We start from the raw sequence: 22,221 nt of genomic DNA, 5'->3' as shown, positions 1-22,221 counted from the left end.
TCACATCCACATCCTCTTAAGTACTCTTCAAAGATTGGCTTATTTGTGCAACTTTGTGTCAGATGCTGGAATACAAAGAAATGTTCTTTGTTATGATTCTTTCCCTAGATTTAATCTCTCTCCTAATTTCTTACTATGCCTGCCCATTGTTTTTATGGTCCTGTCCTTTTCCATTATTGGGTACATAATGTTTGGCACACATAAAAACATCCTTTTATCCTCCCCTCACTTCTACCCTATCCTTCCTCCTAGCTGCCCCACTCCACCAAAAAAAATAAAATAAAAATAGTTTATCTTCCCAGAAATTGATAGCAAGGCTGTGCAATTTAATTTGGTTTCAGCAGTATCCTTGTATTGGCTGATGGATTGGTTGGCTGGCTGGCTTCTTCCATTGTCTTGTGCTCTTCTAAGCATAACTACCTTTAGGGACAATACTTAAATAACGTATTTTCTTATGTTCATTTCACCTATCCAGTTCAACAGAGACAAATTGATGTCTTTTTCATTTTGCTGACTGCATTCTAGAAATTAATAATTGGTAACTTATGGGGAATAATGAAAACTGATGGAACCTAGTTGAGAAAACTGTCACTATCCATTGATACTATACAAAAACAGTGTTAATCGACTGGTCTTTAGACATTTTGGTTTAAGATTATACTGTAAGAGATAGAATTAAGTATAAAAATAATATACATAGTTTTAATATCAAATGCAGTTGCAATAGTGCAGACAGTAGTGTTCCTTATATAGTCTTTCTTGCCTCTCACTCTACCACGCCTTCTGCTAAATCACATCAGTATATTTCGTGCACATAATACACTGTGTTATCCTAGTTTTTACCATAAAGTGATCTTACAGGGTTGCATCTCATTATTATGAAATATAATCGTAGTAAAGAAAAATGCCTAGGTTTAGGTAATCTGATACGGAACCTAGTTAGACTGACAGTAGAGGTCACTTAGGATTGTACACTACCATTTCCAGGATATTGTATTTAACATATATTTATATTATGATACCAATAAGTTTTGAAGATCCTTTAGAATTTTTTTTGCCTAGTTCTAGAAAATCCTGCCCCCTTAGAGAAAGACTGTCTTTTGCGTATGAAATGTATTTTGCTTTATAAGCACATCTACTTTTGATGTTTTATTCCTCCTAGGACCTTTCAAATTAGTCCTTCACTATTCTCTTCTTCTTCTATTTCTCTGTTATTTCTTTTGCTTAGAATGATAGAACTATCATAGTCATAAAGGACCATAAAAAAGTTAAAATATTTTTATTTAAAACCTAAAACTCAATGACTAAAGAGTTCATGGCCATGTCAAGATAATTTGCCCCTTTGAGCATAGAAGCCTAATTTTCCTTATTTGTTGATTTGATCTTACCCTGAAAGTCATCTATTTAAGTCATTTTTTTTTTCTTTACATACAGTGATCTGGCATACTTTTTTACCAGGCTTCAGAAAAATGTGTTTGTTTTAAGGATTTAAGAAAAAGTATGAACTGCAATGTTTACTAAATATAGGAGAACTTTGTGTATAGAACAGTATCTTTATTCATATTCGGAGGACAGAGCATTTTAAATATATATATAAAGGAAACAGTACTGCTGACCTTATGTATCTTATTCAAATATATTCAAGGAATTTTTACTCATTTTTCTATTATTGTCCATATAGTAATTTTCCAAGTTATTGAAGCTTATCTTTTTAAGCCACACACCTTAAGCCCTGCAGCCCTCTAGATCAGGGCTTTACAACCCTAGCTGCATATTATAATCACATGGCTATCTTTAAAACAAATCTATGTGAGACTAGCAGCAAACCATTTAAATCAGAATCTTAGGAGGTAAATCCCAGGTGTCAGCTTTTCAGTATATTTTTTTTTGTTTGTATTAGTATTTTTAAAAATATTCTCAGGTGATTCTAATGTGCATCGGCTTTTGAGAAGCATTCTTAAACCTCTTTCATATACTCTAGCAGACTGGCACATAGTAGAAATTCAGTTGAAAGTTTGATAAATAAATGAGTCTTAACTGTTTCTGACCTCTTAAAAAATATAGATTTCCCTACCCTTTAACAGAGAGTATATGAAAGATGATATCATATTTTCTTGATAAATTAAGGTCACAATTATGAAAACAGTTTATTTTACTTTAATGCACTGTATTAAAGTCTTTAAGGAGCTGTTCACACAAGTAATCATTATTGTTCCAGACACTTTTGAACTATATCAGTGTACAAAGTATTCTGCTCTCCAGAAGCTGATGTTCTAGCAGGGTTAGACTGACAATAAAAATAAATACGTAAATTGTATAGTATTTTGGAAAGTAGTAATTGCTGTGATGAAATAAATAAATAAATAAATAAATAAGAATAGAGCAAAGTAAGATCAGAAATGCCAGTTATGGGAGGTTGGAATTTTAAATAGGGTGGTCCTCTCTGAGGTGACTTTTGTGCAGCGACTTGAAGAAAGTGAAGGAGTGAGCCATGCAGTTATCTGGGGGAGAGCATTAGAAGGGCAGGGAGCTGGGGAAAGGCCCTGCAGGGGAGCATGCCTGAGGTGTGTGAAGGAACATTTAGGAGGGGCTTGTGCAGAGTGGGCCAGAGGGGGAGCAGCAGCAGGAGGTCTGAAAGGCAGGGGGATAAGGCCTGGTCTGGTAGGGTGAGCACATTATTGTAAGGACTGGCTTTTTGTGAGTGAAATGGGGAGCTATGATGAGCTTTCAAACCCAAGAGAGGCTTGATCAGACTTCAGTTTTAATTCAGTCATTTTAGCTGCTGTGTTGAGCAAACCTGGAGTTGGGGAATGGGGGTTATGAGTAGAAGCAAAATAAGCAGTTGCAGTAATCTGAGAGAGATGGCTCTGACCAATGTGGCTAAAAGCTTTAAGCTTTTTTTTGTGGATTAGATGTTTAGAATATGAAGGAGAGAGAAAAGTCAAAGATTACTGCAGGTTTTGGGCCCTTGAAATGGTTAGGGTTGATTGCCTACACTTTTTTCAGGGTTTTGTTTTGTTTTAACCTCAGTCGTTAGCTATGATCTTGCATTTCTTGTTGCTGTTATTATGTCTGCCGCTAACTGCCTTCACCTCGTCTAGAGCACATTATTTTAGTTCAAATCTGCAGACCAGCAATACAAAAATGTTTAAAACTATATGTAAAATAAGGTGGTTGATTTAACAGAATGTGCTTGGAGTGAGATTTGAGTTCCTCTATTTAGGAGTAAAAGGGAATCAGCCTTAATGCCAGGTCTTCCTAACAGTTGCCTTCTCTTTTGAGACCTGCAGATTTCTTCTGGATTCACATTGTATTCTGAATGATTGTTTGCCAGAAAATTGAATCTCTTAATGAGAATTCATTTGTATTTACAGTTTTCCTTTTTTTTTTTTTTTAAACAGGCAAAAGAATGGACTCCAGCAGGAAAAGCAAAGAAAGAGAATCCTGCTAAGAAATTTTATTCTGAATCTGAGGAGGAAGAGGACTCTTCTGATAGCAGCAGTGACAGTGGTGAGGTTTATAATTCATTGAAAAAACTTTGTTCACTACAGCTTATATTCTATGCCTCCAACAACACAGTAAGGCCTAGTACATAATATTCAACAAGTGGGTTTAGACTATTATGATAATCCCTTTCATTTACATATCATTGTATAATTTTCATAGTAATTTCTAATCCTTTCTCATTTGACTTTGCCTCTAAGAAATTAGAGTTGAAACAGAAACTCATGCTTTTCTGAATTCTAACCCACACTGCCTGTTATAGTCATAGCATATTGAAACACATGATTTTATATTTAATAAGCCTTTAGTGGGATCTTGAAAAGTAACTCTCTTCTGTAAAAATGTAAAGTTTATTTTAAACATTGAGCAATCTGTTCTTTATCCATTTTATACTTTTATTTCTGCATGAACCTGTGTAAAGCTAAAATTAATAAATCTCTTGTGTATTATAAAGAGTCAAAGAGCTAAAACAATTAGAACAACCGTATACAATGAAAAGAATGCTAAATAGGAAGGATTTAGAAGTGCTGCATTTTAGCTATGCCAACTTAATAAGGTACTTACCTTTCTGTGTGTTAAATGAAGAGGTAAAGTTAGATGCTTTTAAGGCTCTTCAGATCTAAAATTCTGTGAAAAACTTGCATAATGAAAAATATATTGGAGTTACTTTCCGACACTCTTTTAACAGTTAACCTAAGAGACCTGTCTGACCCAAGATCAAATGACACCTTTTTCTTCTATAACCTTTTTTCCTTGGAGAAACCGAAGCTCTTCACTATTACTTGCTCATGCATTACCTTACTCTAGAGTAATTCATTCACTTTTTTCTCAGTTTCCCCTCTCAAAATCTTTGTTTCCTGTATCTGATAAATTAATCTGTGATGCATCACATTCTGAAATGATAAGTCAAAAATGGAGAATATACTTCAGTGTAGAATGTTAATACTAAAAAATAGGAGATTTTAGGAATGATGTAGATGGTTAAGAAAGATCTGTTGTATAGTTAGAAGTGTACCATATGTATATTTGTTTACATCCCCTTTATTCATAAGCTCATGTCTGTTAATAGGCTAACTTTTTAAAATACATATTTGAAATATTCTATTAATACTTTTCGTGGATTGATCTGAGCATTCTGCAGGAGTTCCACTCTAGGTATTTGAGGAAAAAACTAACTTTACTCGTTAGAAATTATGAGATTATTTTCCCAGTCAGTAAGTCTTCTAGAGGATAAACAAATTTCCGCAAGGATTTTTACTTTCATATAAAATTAATGCTGAATAAAAACTTACTCAAAAAAAAAAAAAAAAAGGTTGGAGGAGGGATTTTACTAACTTGAAAATTTAAGTAGTCATTCCTGAAGTGAACTGGACCAAGACTCATGTTGAACTCCCATGTAATTAACACGAGAGAGTAACTTAGATGCTATAATTTTTTTTCTTATTTATGGGATAAGTCACTTATCTGAGTTAATATATATATGTGCACAACTTTCATGTCACACCAAATTTAAAACATCCTATTGAGCAGTTTTATAAAATTTGGATAAGGTAAGTTTCACCCTTTGTAGAAGCTGATGGTAATGAATGCCTTACCATGTGGCAGGCACTGTGGCATCCTAATCACTTGACGTGCTTCAGATCCTTTAATCTTCACAATAGCTCGGTAAAGTAGCTAGTATTATTATAATCATTGCTGGAAAAGAAATGAAGACCCAGAGAGATTGAATAACTTTCTCAGTCTTACAGCTCCTAAGTGACAGAGCTAGGATTTGAACCCAGACATTCCTATTTGAAAATCCATGCTTCTAACCACTACATGCTATTCCAAAAGAATATAGGTAATCCTAGCTTTTCACTGTGTGATACATAAATCAGTCCTCATAGAATAGATATAATTTCCCTATTATAATATGTGCCTGGCTAAGGGCACTTCATCAGATAGGTAACAGATGGGGGCAACAGTTTGTCCTCTTCTTTAGGCTAGTGCTTTGCACCTATAATCATTTCAAATAGTGAAAAATTATTCTTCATGTTTAAAATACACATAATATAAACCATATGCATCACTTCTGGGAAGAGTCCTAGTATACCATAATTTATACATAAAACATTTAAATGTATAGCTCCATGTATAATTTTATGATCTCTTTGACCTGTGGAAAGCTCCTACACTAGCTAAAATAAGTAATTAACTTTTTAATTAATAATTTTGCTTTTTGCTTTTGAATTAAGAAACTTTTTACAGATGATTCAAATGGCTCATTCCCCTCTCAAAATTATACCTAAGAAGATTCAACTCTTGCCTTCTCTCAGTAAAATTTCTCAGTATCAGTAGAAGATTTAAAAATTATTTCTTGGGGTGCCTGGGTGGCTCAGTCGTTAAGCATCTGCCTTCGGCCCAGGGCGTGATCCCAGGGTTCTGGGATCGAGCCCCACATCAGGCTCTCTGCTCCGCTGGGAGCCTTTTTCTTCCTCTCCCACTCCCCCTGCTTGTGTTCCTTCTCTCGCTGGCTGTCTCTCTCTCTGTCAAATAAATAAAATCTTTTAAAAAAAAATTATTTCTTCATCCTTATATCATTCCTTAAAAAAAAAAGTTTTTGCCATAACTAGATACTTAAGGGTTTGAAAAGCAAGATTCTCTCAAATTTAGTTTATGTGGTTCATCTTTTCTTTGCTTTACCGTACTCACTATCAGAGTGCATTCTCTGTCTTTCGGAGCTCCCCACACACACACTGCTGCAGGAATGCAAAGGTGGGGGGACTGAAGGACAGGAATGTGGAAATGGAGTGTTGAACAAGTGGGGTCCAGTAAACTAAAATTCAACATCTAGTTTCATTTCTGATGAATATTGACAGTTACTTGGGTCCTTATGTCTAATTAAATGGCTATAAATCAAGGAGCATCTGGTTATATTTTTTCAGAGAGTGAATCTGGAAGTGCAAGTGGAGAACAAGACGAGGGAGACAGTAGTGATGACAGCAGTGAGGAGTCCTCCAGTGAGCATGGGAGTGATAGTGAAAGTGCATCAGAAGTAGGAGACAAAAGAACAGCCAAGAGGAACTCCAAAAGCAAAGGGAAAAGGTAATATTTTATCAGAATATCCTTCAAAAAATATTCTGTGCTATTTTCCCCTAAGATGCCGTTTTCTTTAATTCATAAAGTGAATGAGAAAAGAAGTGGATTTTTTCCCCAGATACTGAATCTTGTAAAATTAATTAGAATACTAGTTCACATTATTCTACTAATTATACTTAGTTTTCATTTTGAACTTGAACAAATCTTGGGGTTACATTTTGAAAATTGGTATAACCTTGGAAGGCTGAGTTAAGTGATCAAGAAGTAGGTATGAAACACTTAATTACCTTCTGTAGCAATTTTGCTGAGGACTAAAATTAAATCCTTCAACACTTTGCCATTATGTAACTAAGACAATTGATTTTTCTAAATAATGTTATAGTAAAAAGATTATGATCCAAATATTAGAGTCAAGGGCTGTGAAGGAAGACGGTCATAAGATACTTAAGTGTTAGCTCTTTTTAAGATCTCCCATTATCAACATTATCGTGTATTAAAGTGTCATTAAAATTTTGAGTAATTGGGGCTAATACCTTGGATTGTATGAGTCTGTTTTCCCCACTGCTGTCAGCGAGTGGCCTCTGCAGACATGATGGCCCTTTCCCTGGGAGCCTGCTGCCCGCTCACTTGATGAGCTTGCAGCCCAGCTCAGTCGTGGCTGACAGCACTGATTGGGGCGCAGTACGCTCTCTGCTCCTTTTATTACAGACAGTAATTAAAGCAGCTCGCCCTGCCACTTCCATAACAAACACAGCATAATGCCCTAATTATGACTTTATTAATTTAAGTCAGGATTTAATGATTTTAAAAGTGATTTATATTGTTTTTCCTGTTCAGAACAAATGAAATCTGTAGGTTAAATTAATACAGGCTTTTCATCATTGCAAAGTTAAAAAGCTAGTTACCAGTGAATTCTTTTCATTAGATTAACATCTGAAACTCTAAGCAGTAAGGTAAACAGTAATTACCCATCAAAATTGAGTGCTGCATAACAAAATAACACTTTTACCTTTAAAATCTTATCTTAAAAGCTGTAAGTTAAATGTATGCAGAATCATTCACTTGTTGCAGCAAAGGATTTACTTGGTTTGTAATATCCTTTCCTTTGAGAGAAATTTTGTACTTCTGGTTTAATATCAGAATATCTATGATTACATAGTTTATAAAAAGTATCTTATTTCCAGGACGGGAGAATTTTTGTTCAGTGCACTCAGTATCTTTTCAAATAGCAAAGTCAATATGCTAAAATTTTTAATAGTGTATTTATATTAGTTTCATTGCGTGTTTTTTCCGTCAGAAATGGAGTTTTCTCTTTGCCTATGTTTTAATTTAAAAGAATTGTTTATTATACCAAAGGGAATCTCAGATACATTGAAAACCTTATATTTTTAAGTACATGTTTTAACCATTGAGTTGGAGATCATAAATTGCCATTCTTTGCTACGGGGAAAAAAACAACATATTTTTTAGTCATCGAATATAATTACATGTGCTCTGAGATGTTACCATGACTTCATTTTTAATAAACAGCAATCGTATTTCCTCCACAAAAATCAATTCTAGGAGATATCGATTCTTCCCTTGTCTCACCACTCTCTCTCACCCCGTGTTTTTCTGCCTTTCTCCTAGAATTTTTTTGAACTTGGCTAGTGTGGCTATATGATAAGTTTTATTAAAACTTTTATTTTTAGGGGCGCCTGGGTGGCACAGCGGTTAAGCGCCTGCCTTCGGCTCAGGGCGTGATCCCGGCGTTCTGGGATCGAGCCCCACATCAGGCTCCTCTTCTATGAGCCTGCTTCTTCCTCTCCCACTCCCCCTGCTTGTGTTCCCTCTCTCGCTGGCTGTCTCTATCTCTGTCAAATAAATAAATAAATTCTTTAAAAAAAAAAAAAAACTTTTATTTTTAAGTAATCTCTACACCCAGTGTGGAACTTGAACTTAGAACCCTGAGATCAAGAGTTGCGTGCTCTTGTGACTGAGCCAGCCAGGTGCCGCTGTGTGATAATTTTTTAAAGCTAAGGAGCTTTAAGTTTATGTAAAACCACCGTTTAGTAGTCATAACTATGTATGATTAGTATTTTCATTTGAAGGAAGCTAGTATGGTGTAGTGGAGAAAACATGGTCTTTAGAATAAGACAAACTGAGTTCAAATTCCAGTTCTGCCACTCCAGGCAATGTGTCCTTGAGCAAATTACTTAGCTCTCCTGAATATTATAGGATAATGATAACACCCAGTAAGAGTATGTTAAAACATCTAAATTAGTTAATTGGTATGAAGTTTCTAAAACTGCCTGGCACAGGATTGTTTAAAAAAAATACACATACATGGGAAGAGAACTAGACCTTCAGTTTTGAGAAAATGTAGAAGACCATAATATATTTCTCTCTGAGAAAAGACCCTTGGGCTACCTCACAGACTATCCCTGCTTCCTGCCTTATTCCTATTTCTCAGCTTATGTGTTTCTTCCTTTAGGAAGCATTCCCTGTCTTGGTTAACTTTGTTTAGATGCTCTTTCATGACATATTATACTTTATTACTTATTACTTACCATACATTTTTGTCATTGCCATCTTCTCTGTATTCCCCAATGCAGTGTAGACTCTATAAGGGAGACATAGAGATCATCTGTATCTTATTAAACATTGCTATCCTTAGTACTAACATACCGCCAACACATGGTGGGTAGTCAATATTTATTAAATGAGTGGGTGAACAAATGAGTGAGTAGCATCAGCATTTAGGTTTGATCATTTGTTTTTTTTAAGTTTTCTTGGTTTATTTTTTTAATTCAATTAATTAACATATTGGTAGTTTCAAAGTTAGAGTCCAGTGATTCATCAGTCTTATACAATACCCAGTGCTCATTACATCACATACCCTCCTTAATGTCCATTACCCTTACCCCATCCCCCCACCCACCTTCCCTCCAGCAACCTTTAGTTCCTTTCCTATGTTTAAGAGTCCTCTCTGATTTCCGTCTTGTTTTATTTTTCCCTCTCTTCCCCCCAGTCCTGTGTTTTGTTTCTTAAATTCCACATGTGACTAAAATCGTATGATAATTGTCTTTCTCTGATTGACTTATTTTGCTGAGTATAATACCCTCTAGTTCTGTCTACATTGTTGTAAATGACAAGATTTCATTTTTTGGTGGCTGAGTAGTATTCCATTGTATGTGTATTCCACATCTTTATCCATTCATCTGTCGATGGACAACTGGGCTCTCTCCATAGTTTGACTATTGTAGACCTCGCTGCTACAAGCATTAGGGTGCAGGTGCCCCTTCAGATCATTGCATTTGTATCTTTGGGATAAATACTTAGTAGTGCAATTGCTGGGTCATAGGGTAGCTCTATTTTCAACTTTTTGACGAATCTCTGTACTGTTTTCCAGAGTGGCTGTACCAGCTTGTATTCCCACCAGCAGTGTAGGAGGGTTCCCCTTTCTCTGCATCCTCTCCAACATTTGTTGTTTCCTGACTTGTAAATTTTAGCCGTTCTAACTGGTGTGAGGTGGTATCTCATTGTGGTTTTTATTTGTATTTCCCTGATGCCCAGTGATGTGGAGCATTTTTTTGTGTATCTATTGGCCATTTCTATGTCTTCTTTGGAGAAATGTCTTTTCATGTCTTTTCAGGTATATATACAGTGAAAAGTATTTGGTGTCACAGTTCTGAAGATGTACATGTATAAATTTTAAATTTATGAATGAACTTTTAGTATTTTGAGACAGCATTTTAAAATCAGTCTTACATATCTTTGAAGTTGTTACCATTAGCACCTAATATATATTCCTGGTAAATCAAACATTTAATTATTAATTATTTTCTCCTTATATCATTTAGTGTTGTCTTATAACCTTTTGCATTTGAAGTGTGTGTGATGTGCTAGTATAATTGATCCTGAAGGGGTTCTGATATATTTGGTTATAGATAGTACTACCTTTATTATTTTTTTGGTATGTTCTAGAATTTTAAAACCATTTTTATTGTCTTTTACATACAAAAAAATGGGTTCTCAGTGAAATATACTTTTCTAGTAAAGGATCTGATTTATAGACAAAATGGACGTGTAGCATGAATTTGTCATATATAAAGGATTTAAAGTTGATATTTTTAAATTTATTGTTATAGATTGGATTATTCTTTGGGTGTTGAGTTTGATATGTTTTTTATAGATTTTGGATACTAGCCCTTTATCTGATAAAACATTTGCAAATATCTTCTCCCATTCTGTCTGTTGTCTTTTGGTTTTGTGACTGTTTCCTTTGCTGTGCAAAAGCTTTTTTTCTTGATGAAGCCCCAGTAGTTCATTTTTGCCTTTGTTTCCCTTGCAATTGGAGACATGTCTAGCAAGAAGTTGCTGCGGCTGAAGTCACAGAGGTTGCTGCCTGTGTTCTCCTCTAGGATTTTAATGGATTCCTGTCTCACATTTAGGTCTTTCATCCATTTTGAGTCTATTTTTGTGTATGGTGTAGAGAAATGGTCTAGTTTCATTCTTCTGCATGTACCTGTCCAATTTTCCCAACGCCATTTGTTGAAGAGACTGTCTTTTTTCCATAGATATTCTTTTCCTTGTTGTTGAAGATTAGTTGACCATAGAGTTTGGGAGAATTCCCCTGGGAAGCCATCCAGCTCTGGACTCTTATTTGTTGGGAGATTTTTTATTACTGCTTCAATTTCCTTGCTGGGTATGGGTCTGTTCGGGTTTTCTGTTTCTTCCTGGTTCAGTTGTGGTAGTTAGATAGGCATGCATCTGTTTCTTCCAGATTGCCTAATTTGTTGTCATGTAGTTGCTCATAATATGTTCTTATTATTTTATTTCTTCAGTGTTGGTTATGAGCTCTCCTCTTTAATTCATTATTTTATACATTTGAGCCCTTTCTCTTTTCTTTTTGATAAGATGGCCAGGGGTTTATCAATCCTATTAATTCTTTTAAAGAAACAGCTCCTAGCTTTTTGATCGGTTCTACTCTTCTTTTGGTTTCTATTTTATTGATTTCTGCTCTAATCTTTATTAATTCTCTTCTCCTGCTGGGTTTAGGCTTTATTTGCTGTTCCTTCTCCAGTTCCTTTAGGTGTAAGGTTAGGTTGTGTATTTGAGACCTTTCTTGTTTCTAGAGAAAGGCTTATATTGCTATGTACTTCCTTCTGAGGACTGCCTTTGCTGCATCCCAAAGGTTCTGAACAGTTGTGTTTTCATTTTCATTTGTTTCCATGAATTTTTTAAATTCTGCTTTAATTTCCTGGTTGACCCATTCATTCTTTAGCCTCCATGTATTTGAGTTCTTTCCAAATTTCCTCTTGTAGTTGAGTTCCACTTTTAAAGGACTGTGGTCTGAAAATGTACAGGGAATGATCCCAGTCCTCTGGTACCTGTTGAGACCTGATTTGTGACCCAGTATGTGATCTCTTCTGGAGAAAATTCCATGTGCACTCAAAAAGAATGTGTATTCTGGTGCTTTAGGATAAAATGCTCTGAATGTATCTGTGAAGTCCATGTGGTCCAGTGTGTTATTCAGAGCCCTTGTTTACTGTTGATCTTCTGCTTAGATGATCTGTCCATTGCAGTGAATAGGGTGTTAAAGTTCCCTACTATGATTGTATTATTATCAATGTGTTTCTTTAATTTTGTTATTAATTGGCTTATATAATTGGCTGCTCCCATGTTAGGGGCATAAATATTTACAATTGTTAGATCATCTTGTAGGATAGATCCTTTAATTATGGTATAGTGTCCGTCCTCCTCTCTTATTACAGTCTTTGGTTTAAAATTTAATTTGTCTGGGGGTGCCTGGGTGGCACAGTGGTTAAGCCTCTGCCTTCGGCTCAGGGCATGATCCCGGCATTGTGGGATCGAGCCCCACATCGGTCTCCTCCACTATGAGCCTGCTTCTTCCTCTCCCATTCCCCCTACTTGTGTTCCCTCTCTCGCTGGCTGTCTCTATCTCTGTCAAATAAATAAAATCTTTAAAAAATAAATAAATAAAATTTAATTTGTCTGATATAAGGATTGCCACTCCAGCTTTCTTTTTATGTCCTTTAGCATGATAACGTGGTTTTCTACCTCCTCACTTTCAATCTGGAGGTGTCTTTGGGTCTAACATGAGTCTCTTGCAGACAGCGTATCAATTGGTCTTGCTTTTTTATCCAATCTGATACCCTGTGTCTTTTGATTGGGGCATTTAGCCCATTTAGATTCAGAGTAACTATAGAAAGATACGAATTTAGTGCCATTGTATTATTTGTAAAGTCACTGTTTCTGTATATTGTCTCTGTTCCTTTCTGATCTGTGTTATTTTTGGGCTCTCTCTTTGCTTGAAGGATCCCTTTTAATATTTCTCATGGGGCTGGTTTGGTGATCACAAATTCTTTTAATTTCTGTTCATCCTGGAAGGTTATTCTTCTTTTATTTTGAATTACATCCTGGCTAGATGAAGTATTCTTGGTTGCGTATTTTTCTCTTTTGCACCCTGAATATATCATGTGAGCCCTTTCTGGCCCACCAGGTCTCTGTGGATAGGTCTGCTGCCAATCTAATGTTTCTACCCTTGTAGGTTACAGACCTCTTGTCCCGAGCTGCTTTCAGGATTTTCTCTTTGTCTCTGAGATTTGTAAGTTTCACTATTATATGTCAGGGTGTTGCCCAATTTTTATTGACTTTGAGAGGTGTTCTCTGTGCCTCCTGAACTTGAATGCCTGTTTTCTTCCCCAGATTAGGGAAGTTCTCCACTGTAATTTGCTCCAGTATATCTTCTGCCCCCCCCTTTCCTGTTCTTCTGGGATCCCAGTTGTTCTGATATTATTTTGCTTTATGATGTCACTTATCTCTCAAATTCTCCCCTCGTGATCCAGTAGTTGTTTATCTCTCTTTTTCTCAGCTGCTTTATTCTCCATCATTTTGTCTCTATATCACAATTCTCTCTTCTGCCTCATTTATCCTAGCAGGTTGAGCCTCCATTTTTTTTATTGCATCTCATTAATAGCCTTTTTGATTTCAACTTGATTAGATTTTAGTTCTTTTTTTTCTCCAGGAAGGGATTCTCTAGTGTCTTCCCTGCTTTTTCCAAGCCCAGCTGGTATCTTTATAATCATCATTCCAAACTCTACTTCAGACATCTTTCTTATGTCCATACTGATTAAGTCCTTGGCAGTCATTACTGCCTATTATTCTCTTTTTTGAAGTTTTTCTGTCTTGTCATTTTTGCAGAAAGAGTCCCTTTTCTATTTGTAGGGTTGCAGCTATTTTTAGATCTCTGGTTGAGTTGGCGGGTGTTCACAATGATTTAATAGCTATCTTTCTGAATTCCTGGGACCAGACAAAACTACAGTCTCCTAATTCTCTGCCGTCTTGGGCTTCTCAATCATTTGGTATTTTAAAAAGTTTATATTTGATTATCTTTCATTTTTAGTAAGACTTTGCATTAGAAGAAATTTCTTTTGATCTAGTTAACATTTTCTCACATAATATGTTTATGGGTCACATTTCAGAACACATGTAAATAATTTGCTTGGACAAAATCTATAAAATGCAATCTACTTAAGCAAAAGTACATGTATAAATTTTAAATTTATGAATGAACTTTTAGTGTTTTGAGACAGCATTTTAAAATCAGTCTTACATATCTTTGAAGTTGTTACTGTTAGCACCTAATATATATTCCTGGTAAATCAAACATTTAATTATTAATTATTTTCTTCTTATATCATTTAGTGTTGTCTTATAACCTTTTACATTTGAAGTGTGTGTGACGTGCTAGTATAATTGATTCTGAAGGGGTTCTGATATATTTGGTTATAGATAGTACTACCTTTATTATTTTTTTATATGTTCTAGAATTTTAAAACCATTTTTATTGTCTTTTAAATACGAAAAAAATGAGTTCTCAGTGAAATATACTTTTCTAGTAAAAGTTCTGATTTATAGACAAAATGGACATATCGCACCAATTTGTCATATATAAAGGATTTAAAGTTGATATTTTTTAATTTATTATTTATAGTGATTCTGAAGATGGGGAGAAGGAAAATGAAAAATCTAAAACTTCAGATTCTTCCAGCGCTGATTCTAGTTCAGAAGAAGAAAGTTCTTCAGATTCTGAATCAGAATCAGAATCTGAAAGTGAATCTGAATCCAGAAAAGTCACTAAGGTAAGAGATTGCACACTGCTGTAATTGAAGTATTCTTATAGCCTTTTTCCAATTAAGAATAAATACTTTTGAGGGGCGCCTGGGTGGCTCAGTCATTAAGTGTCTGCCTTCGGCTCAGGGTGTGATCCCAGAGTCCTGGGATCAAGCCCCGCTTTGGGCTCCTCTGCTGGGAGCCTGCTTCTTCCTCTCCCACTCCCCCTGCTTGTGTTCCCTCCCTTGCTGGCTGCCTCTCGCTCTGTCAAATAAATAAATGAAATCTAAAAAAAAAAAAAAAAAAAAAAAAAAAAAAAAAAAAAAAAAAAGAAATGAAATGAAATACTTTTGAAAATTACTGTTTTGGGGGCACCTGGGTGGCTCAGTTAAGCATCTGCCTTTGGCTCAGGTCATAGTCCCAGAGTCCTGGGATTGAGCCCCGCATCAGGCTCCCTGCTTGGTGGGGAGTCTGCTTCTCCCTCTCCCTCTGCCTCTCCCCAACGGCTCGTACTCTCTCTTTCTGTCTCTCAAATAAATAAATGAAATATTTTAAAAAAAGAAAAAATTACTGTTTTGTTGAAAATCAAGAAATTGAGAAATTTAACATTGTCACTGACAGCTAAAATAAATACCATCTTCATCCATCTGTTTTTTTAATTAGGTAATTGCTTCCTGTTTACCTCAGCCCTATAGAGAAGTTAGAAACTTTTTTTTTTAAGATTTATTTATTTTAAAGAGAAAGAGCAAGACGTGACAGGGAGGGGCAGAGGGAGAAGAGAATCCCAAGCAGAGTCAGTGCTGAGTGCAGAGCCTGGCAGGGCTAGATCCCACGACCTCAAGACCACGTTGGGGTCCAAAACCAAGAGTCAGTCACTCAACCAATGCCTCAGAAACTTTTTATAACCTCATCTTTTGCCACCAAAATTACAGAGCTCAATGTTACCAGTTATGGCCCTTTTTGTTCGTGAAAGGGGAAGTAAAAGGAAGTCACAAATAATATTGAGCAAGGTAATATAAATGTATATATATTATAAGAAATTGAAATGAATAATGCTTTTTAAAAATAGGTGTTTGGGGTAATAGAATATTTTTAAGCGTTTAGTTAAAGGATATAGATTATTTAACTAGTTAATAAAAATTAAGTAGCCATGTATCTAAAAACAAATGCAAGAATCACTTATGTAATAGAATGATAATGCTTTCTGATGTCATATTCATAACACTGAAACTTGTCTGCCTAGCAGCAAAAAGTAAAAGTATAGATTGAAAAAATGTAGTTATTAATAAAAATTCAGACCTACTGCATATTTTTCTGATATTTAATTGTTACTCCTTTCCTATAAATGGATCATGTTGGTCCTGGGCTTCAAATGCAGTAGTTTTTGTAAATAAGCTCCCATATGTTGAAAATGTGGTCAAACTTTGCCTTTTAGTGAATTCAGTTTTTTAACCTAATATCTTTCTCATTTATTTTTTCTATTAACTTGGATTTCTTTAATAAGTCATCTGAGTAGCCAAGGATAAAAATAAATTCATTGAAGTAGATAATTGCCTTCCCTCATCCAGAGATTTATTATTAAAGAATAAGCATATTTTTTTAAAAAGAATAAGCATATTTAAAAATTGGCTAGTTTTTCTTTTACCTTATCACAAATATTCTTGCATATAGTGATACCTATTTTAAACATGAATTTATATTTTAAATTTGTATCTGTATATGGTATATAATCTAAGATTTCTATTTTCCAAAATTCGTAAAATCTTAGTGATTTTTATGTTTATTACTCTGGCTTCATATACAAATTTATCACATAGTGAGTTTGATGTTCTCTCATTTCCTACTTACATTAGATTACTTATATCAAATTATTCATTTCCTACTTATATTTTTTAAAAGTTTAAGATGTTACTTAAAATAAAGGAGCTTTAGAAATTGATAATAAGTACAACCCAGACTAAGAAATCAGTGTTTTAGAAAATGAGCAAACAGGAAATCAATGAGTGTCAAGTGGGTAGAATTAAAGTGCATTATTCTTATGCAGTTTTGTAAAAGTTATAAAATTGTAGACTTTCGTGCCTACATAGTATTAGAACCAAAGGTTTTAGGGCCCCATTAAAAAGCCATGGAAGTATTCTAGGTTAGCAATTCAATTTGTTTCTTTGTCAAACACTTTCAGTGATCAATGTCTCTTAACTGAAAATATTTTCTTATAGAACATCAGTATAAAATTTTAAAGTATTGTAGTAGTCTAAGACTCTTGAAAAATTTGGATTTTACTCACATTCTTGATAGTTTTATGTCCGTGTGTTTTGTGTGTATGGCTTATTTTCTCCATATTATAATGCCTTTTCCTGTCTATAATAGACAGGATTGTTTGTTTTAATTTATCACTTGGAATATTCTGTACCTTGGAGCCACCATAACTATTTTTTACTATTGCTTTCTGAGTGATTTGGAATATACATTGCAATTACAAGTATACCAGTTTTCTAATAATGGGCAACTCTGTAATTGTAGAAGTCCTCCTTAACACCAAGTGTTGTGGCTTCTGCTCTAGATTATGAGTAATGAAGGCAGATGGTGGCTACTTTACCTTAATTTAGTATGTCAGTATGTTAGTGCTGAAAATTCATATGCCTTAAATCTACAGCCAAACTAAATCTATACTTTTACTGTTTCTCTTCCTTTTTTTTCACTTGGATAGTGTGTTTTGGGGATATTGAGCATGAAAATGAGGCCTCAGAGGTACTTTGAATATATAGCTTTAAAAACAGTTTATTTTATGATGTCCTATGAGATAGGTATAGTGTTCTACTTTTTGGAAGATAATATCTTTATGCTTCAGTTTCCTCATCTATAAAGTAGGAATGCTAATACTACTCTACTACTTTCAAGTGCTATTATGAAAGATCAATGTAAAGCACTTTATAAATATAAAACAGCAGTGTTAACATTTTTTAATGTGAATGTTAATTCCTTGAGAGACCAGCAGTAGTAGAGTTATAGAACACCAATGCAGAGAGGAACTGAAATTTTTTTTAATTCTTAATATCTCCTGTGTTTTTCTGACTCTTTTTATACCATTCAAGTTACAAGTTCATGTCCAGGTATGACCCCTTTCTGCGGAGGACTGAGCTGTTGTCCACTGTGGGTGTTTCCTGCCTCTCTCTGCTCTCTAATCCACAATCTCTATTTATCCTCCTTTTCCTTTGAATGTGGCTCCAAGTAAGTGATTTCCTATCCACTTAACGAAGAAAAAGTCTTACTTCCTTTTGGCCTTGTTGATAATCATCTGCCTCCTTTGCACCTTCATTCTCTTTCTCCACTAATTAATTTCCTCCTCTGCCAACCGTGGCACTCAAGTCTTTCCCAGCATTTGGGGGGTGAGGAGCAGGGATTGGGAAAGAGACAGAAATAGAGAGTGTGTGAGAGTGAGAGTTTAGAAAAATAATCTAGATAGTCTTTTTCCACAATCTCTTAACCCAGTTATTTTTTAGTCCCTTTAAAATTGGTTTCCGCTCTCACCACTTCCTATAGATACTGCTCTCTGAAAAGTCAGTCATATTTCCCCAAACCCAGTGACCTTCTCTTGGTTATTATCCTTCTTGATCTTCTTATGTGACTATTCCACTACTACTTGAAACTGTTTGGATCCCATTTCTTTTGACTTCTTTGACCTTTCAATCCTTTTATTGCTTCACTTTTTAACCCCTCTGACATCGAAGTGTGAACATGGCCCCCAAGTTAGTGCTTGGTACACATTTTTTCAAAAATATTAATCATTGTGAATCAATTTATTTTAAGTCTTTTTCTCTACGTTTCTTTGTGTTGTGCGATTCATTCACTCCCATGGCTTTAGCTAAAATATTTATGTGAAATACTTCTATAACAACATCTCTAAATCCATATAACACATCTTACGTTTCTTTCCAAATTCAAACCAAATTCTTAGACCTCTTAGGAGCTACTGGTTTCTCAAACCTGATATAACCAGAAGAAGACTTGTTCTACCATTTGTTGCTAGCATTCTTTCTGTTCTCTCAGATTTCCCCAGAATTATCTTTGGCTCTTCATTTATCCTGTATGTTTACACAGTTGCCAAGTCTTAGAGATTCTCTGTATTATTTCGCATATCTGTTTCTTCTCTTCCTGCTACCAGCATACTAGATTGGTTCTTCATTACCTCACTCTTAGACCATTGCCATTGGTCATCCTCAGATCCCCAACTCCAGTCCTTCTATACAGTTGCCAGATTAATGTTAAAGTTACCCGTAATGATGCCCCATTATCATCTTAGTTCAGTAAAAACTCTGCAGGCCAGCATGCCCGAACCTACCTTTCTGATCTCGATTCCCTCTGTGGTCCCTGTGTTCCAATCCCAGTGGACTATATACTTGTAGTTCTCTTAACATGCTGTATGCTTTCCTATTGCAGGGACTGGAGAGCCACTGTTGAATTGTTGATGTTCTTGAAGTGTGTGTCATTCAACACCATGCCCCAGCTTAACCATAAAACATAAAACTATATACAGTCGTACATTCTGGCATTATGTTTGTGTTATTGATTGGAAGATGTCTTCATTTTAGATCAGATATTGTCGGTAATGACCAAAGAAGATTTTCTTGTTCTTCGGTGACATTTATTTAGATGGGCAGGCATATTTTTATTAGTAGGTATTCTTTTCTGAAATATATTTGATAGAAAAATATTTTAAGTCTAACCCTTCTTATGAAATAGTTCTTTTGCCCCAAATAATACCTATAACAAAGTTAACTTTTAATAGTTCCATATTTTAAGTGCTTTCCATGGTTTACACAATGTAAAAGGAACCATTTTTTTTTAACACAGAAGTGAGAAATCAGTAATGTAGACCACATTGTATCAGGAAGAGATTCACATTTATATCACTTTATCCTATTTTTTTACCAATATAATTAAGTTATATTCTGCTTGTAGTTAAAATTATGTGTTGAACAGATGGTCAGTCACAATTTTATTTAAAATAATATTTTTTAAAAAGTTACCAGACTTCTGAGTCATTTTAATTGAATCTAGGCTTTGGTATTTTTAAAACTAGGCAATGTATTAGTGTGTTCCTACATGCAATAGTTATTTCTGCTATCACCTTGTTAGTCGACTCATTTTACATGCCTTAACTGTGATACAATAGTTCTGATTTTATCTTCAGTGTCTGTGCACCAGCTGCCAAAGATTTAAATAATCTTTGATTTAAATGATAAAAATTTTATAATTTATTGTGCATATAACTTCTGTGCATTTTTTTGGTAAATATTAGCAACATTTTAATTATATGAAGTGTGTATAAAGCATAATTTGTCAGTGGAAATAAGCATATATAACATACTTACACTTAACATTTCATATTAAGAGCATTTCCTATTTGAATCAAAATTAAGATTAATATATGTACTAGCTGTGAAGAAAAACNTATATATATATATATATATATATATATATATATAGCAGTGTTTGAGATGCTGTCAGTTAACTTTGTTACAGGTTGCATGGATTTCATAAAACTTTACAATAGTCCATTTTTGGGAGGGATTAAATCTCTTAAGTGCTCTATAGACCAGTCACTGTTACTGTGACTAGTGTCTGCCCAGACCTTAGTAAATGTTAAGATACGCCTTAGTAAAAGATCTGCCATGTGAATGATGGTTGGGAATGAAATAAAATTGGCATGTGCTGTGAAACAGATAATGGATAAGAATGGAAGAAACTATTTTTTGATTGGATTTCTGCCTTATTTGAGAAATAGAAAACAAGTTTTACTTGTGTTTTTACAAGTATTAATATATGTTGCAATTACATAACTTCTGTTTATATTGTAGAATATTGGTTTTTTACTCTGACAATTCAAAAGCCTTCCCTCTTTCAATTTATGTCGTTCCCAGTTTAGTTTATATCTTAAGTTCTCCAGAACAGAAATATCATTTCACTTCAGTTGAGATCTTTAAAATCAAAGAAAATGCCAGTAAGAAGCTTTCTTATTGAAGTAGGTGTAATCTAATAGGGAAGATTTGTCTAACAGTTTAGACTACTTTTGACTTACAAAGAGGTCTCAATTTACTGGCAACATTTGTTTTAAAGCCCAGTGTAAGTGTGAGCCTCAGATTTTTTAAATCAGATTTTTTTAGGTGACTTGAAGGCAAGGGAGTCTCTAAATTGTCCTTGGTTGATAATTCTAATTGAAAATATTTCATGCAGATATCTTGCCCTGTGAGGCTAGAAGTTAGCCTTGAATTTTTGTTGATTTCAAAGTACAATATGAGTTTGACAAACTTTACATACCACTTATCCTGTTTTATCATTTTAAATTCCATCTTCCTTACAATGGTTTCCTCTTTGGAAGCATATTTGGTGCTTGTTGTTTCGTACCTTTTTTTCTACTTGCTTTTATTTTTAATCAGCATGAAATGAACATGCATAATACATAAAAAATCTTTACAGATATATTATTACATATTTTTATTTTTATTATTTGGAGCTTCATAAGTATTTCCAGGATCTTTTATTTATTACTTGAAATGAAATATATTCAGTAGAAATCTGTTTCTTAGTCCTGTGACTTTGTATTTTATTTTGAAAATGTTGATGTGTTGAGGTATATAATCGAATACCATAGAAACAAAATGGAGATTTGAGGGTGATGAATTGATAACTAGGTATTTTTGTAGTGAGATTTTAAGATCAGTTACTGTTGTCCTTATAAAAGTCTAATACAGTCACTCAGCTGTTAAAAACCTAATCCTCTATTTAAAAAAATATACAAAAACAAATTGTCTATCTTTCTGCCTGATCTCTTCTCAAGTACTAACACAATGGAAACAGTGGGTGATCTGTCAGTGTGTTTGGTTTGTCAATGATGGTTTTGTATAAATATTGGGAGGGTAAGAAATAAAATTCACACAGTAAAATATGATTTCATCTGCCTTTTCTCTGCAGCTCCATGGCTCATGCTGCGGTGTGAAATTCTCATTTTACACACTTTGCAGGCGGAGCACATGAATTATGCATTGAGCAAGAAAAATCTCCTGCCTCAAGTCCTATATGCATTTACCCAGGTTCTGTCTCTATTACCAAGATGAATTGCAAATGGAGAAATGTTTGATGGAATAGGGCTCTTAACTTCTTTGTTTAGAATTCAGATTTTTATTTTTATAGTAGATCCTTTAAGTATGAAAATGTTTTGAACTTACTATGGATTTTTTAAAATGAAAAATGATATATAATATAAGAGAGGAATGCCAAACACATCACGAAGCTTTTTATAGCCTTGATTTGGAATGCAAGGCTTTTTCAATTCAGTAGAAATGACCGTTATCTATTGCTAATGTTGTATTTGAGTCACTGGTTATTTGCTCTTCTCAGAAAGTCAATGAAATTCTGTCCTTTTGAGAGCCTTTTTTCTTTCTGTTTTAGACTTCTAATAAGAGATTATGTCAATTTCACATGCAGCTCTATCCTGTGTTGTATGTGACCTGATGTGTATTT

General features: G+C 34.5%; 1 protein-coding gene across 4 annotated transcripts in view; it reads left to right on the top strand.

Annotated features, from left to right (window-relative positions):
- AP3B1 (adaptor related protein complex 3 subunit beta 1) overlaps window positions 1–22,221 on the top strand; it is a 263,254-nt gene that overhangs the window by 161,196 nt on the left and 79,837 nt on the right. For 2 of the 4 annotated variants that reach the window (XM_034656409.1, XM_034656410.1), the window contains exons 18-21: window positions 3,402–3,510; window positions 6,429–6,588; window positions 14,582–14,729; window positions 15,633–15,710. In XM_034656409.1, coding sequence (XP_034512300.1) covers window positions 3,402–3,510; window positions 6,429–6,588; window positions 14,582–14,729; window positions 15,633–15,710 — 495 coding nt within the window. Of the gene's footprint in view, window positions 1–3,401; window positions 3,511–6,428; window positions 6,589–14,581; window positions 14,730–15,632; window positions 15,711–21,672; window positions 21,793–22,221 lie in introns of those variants that run through there. The other 2 variants (XM_034656411.1, XM_002920289.4) reach the window with 2 other exon arrangements.

The sequence above is a fragment of the Ailuropoda melanoleuca genome, chromosome 3 (assembly GCF_002007445.2).
Source record: "Ailuropoda melanoleuca isolate Jingjing chromosome 3, ASM200744v2, whole genome shotgun sequence".
Lineage (NCBI taxonomy): Eukaryota > Metazoa > Chordata > Mammalia > Carnivora > Ursidae > Ailuropoda > Ailuropoda melanoleuca.
Note: the sequence above shows the minus strand (reverse complement) of the source record. Positions and strands in the feature narration are given on the sequence as shown.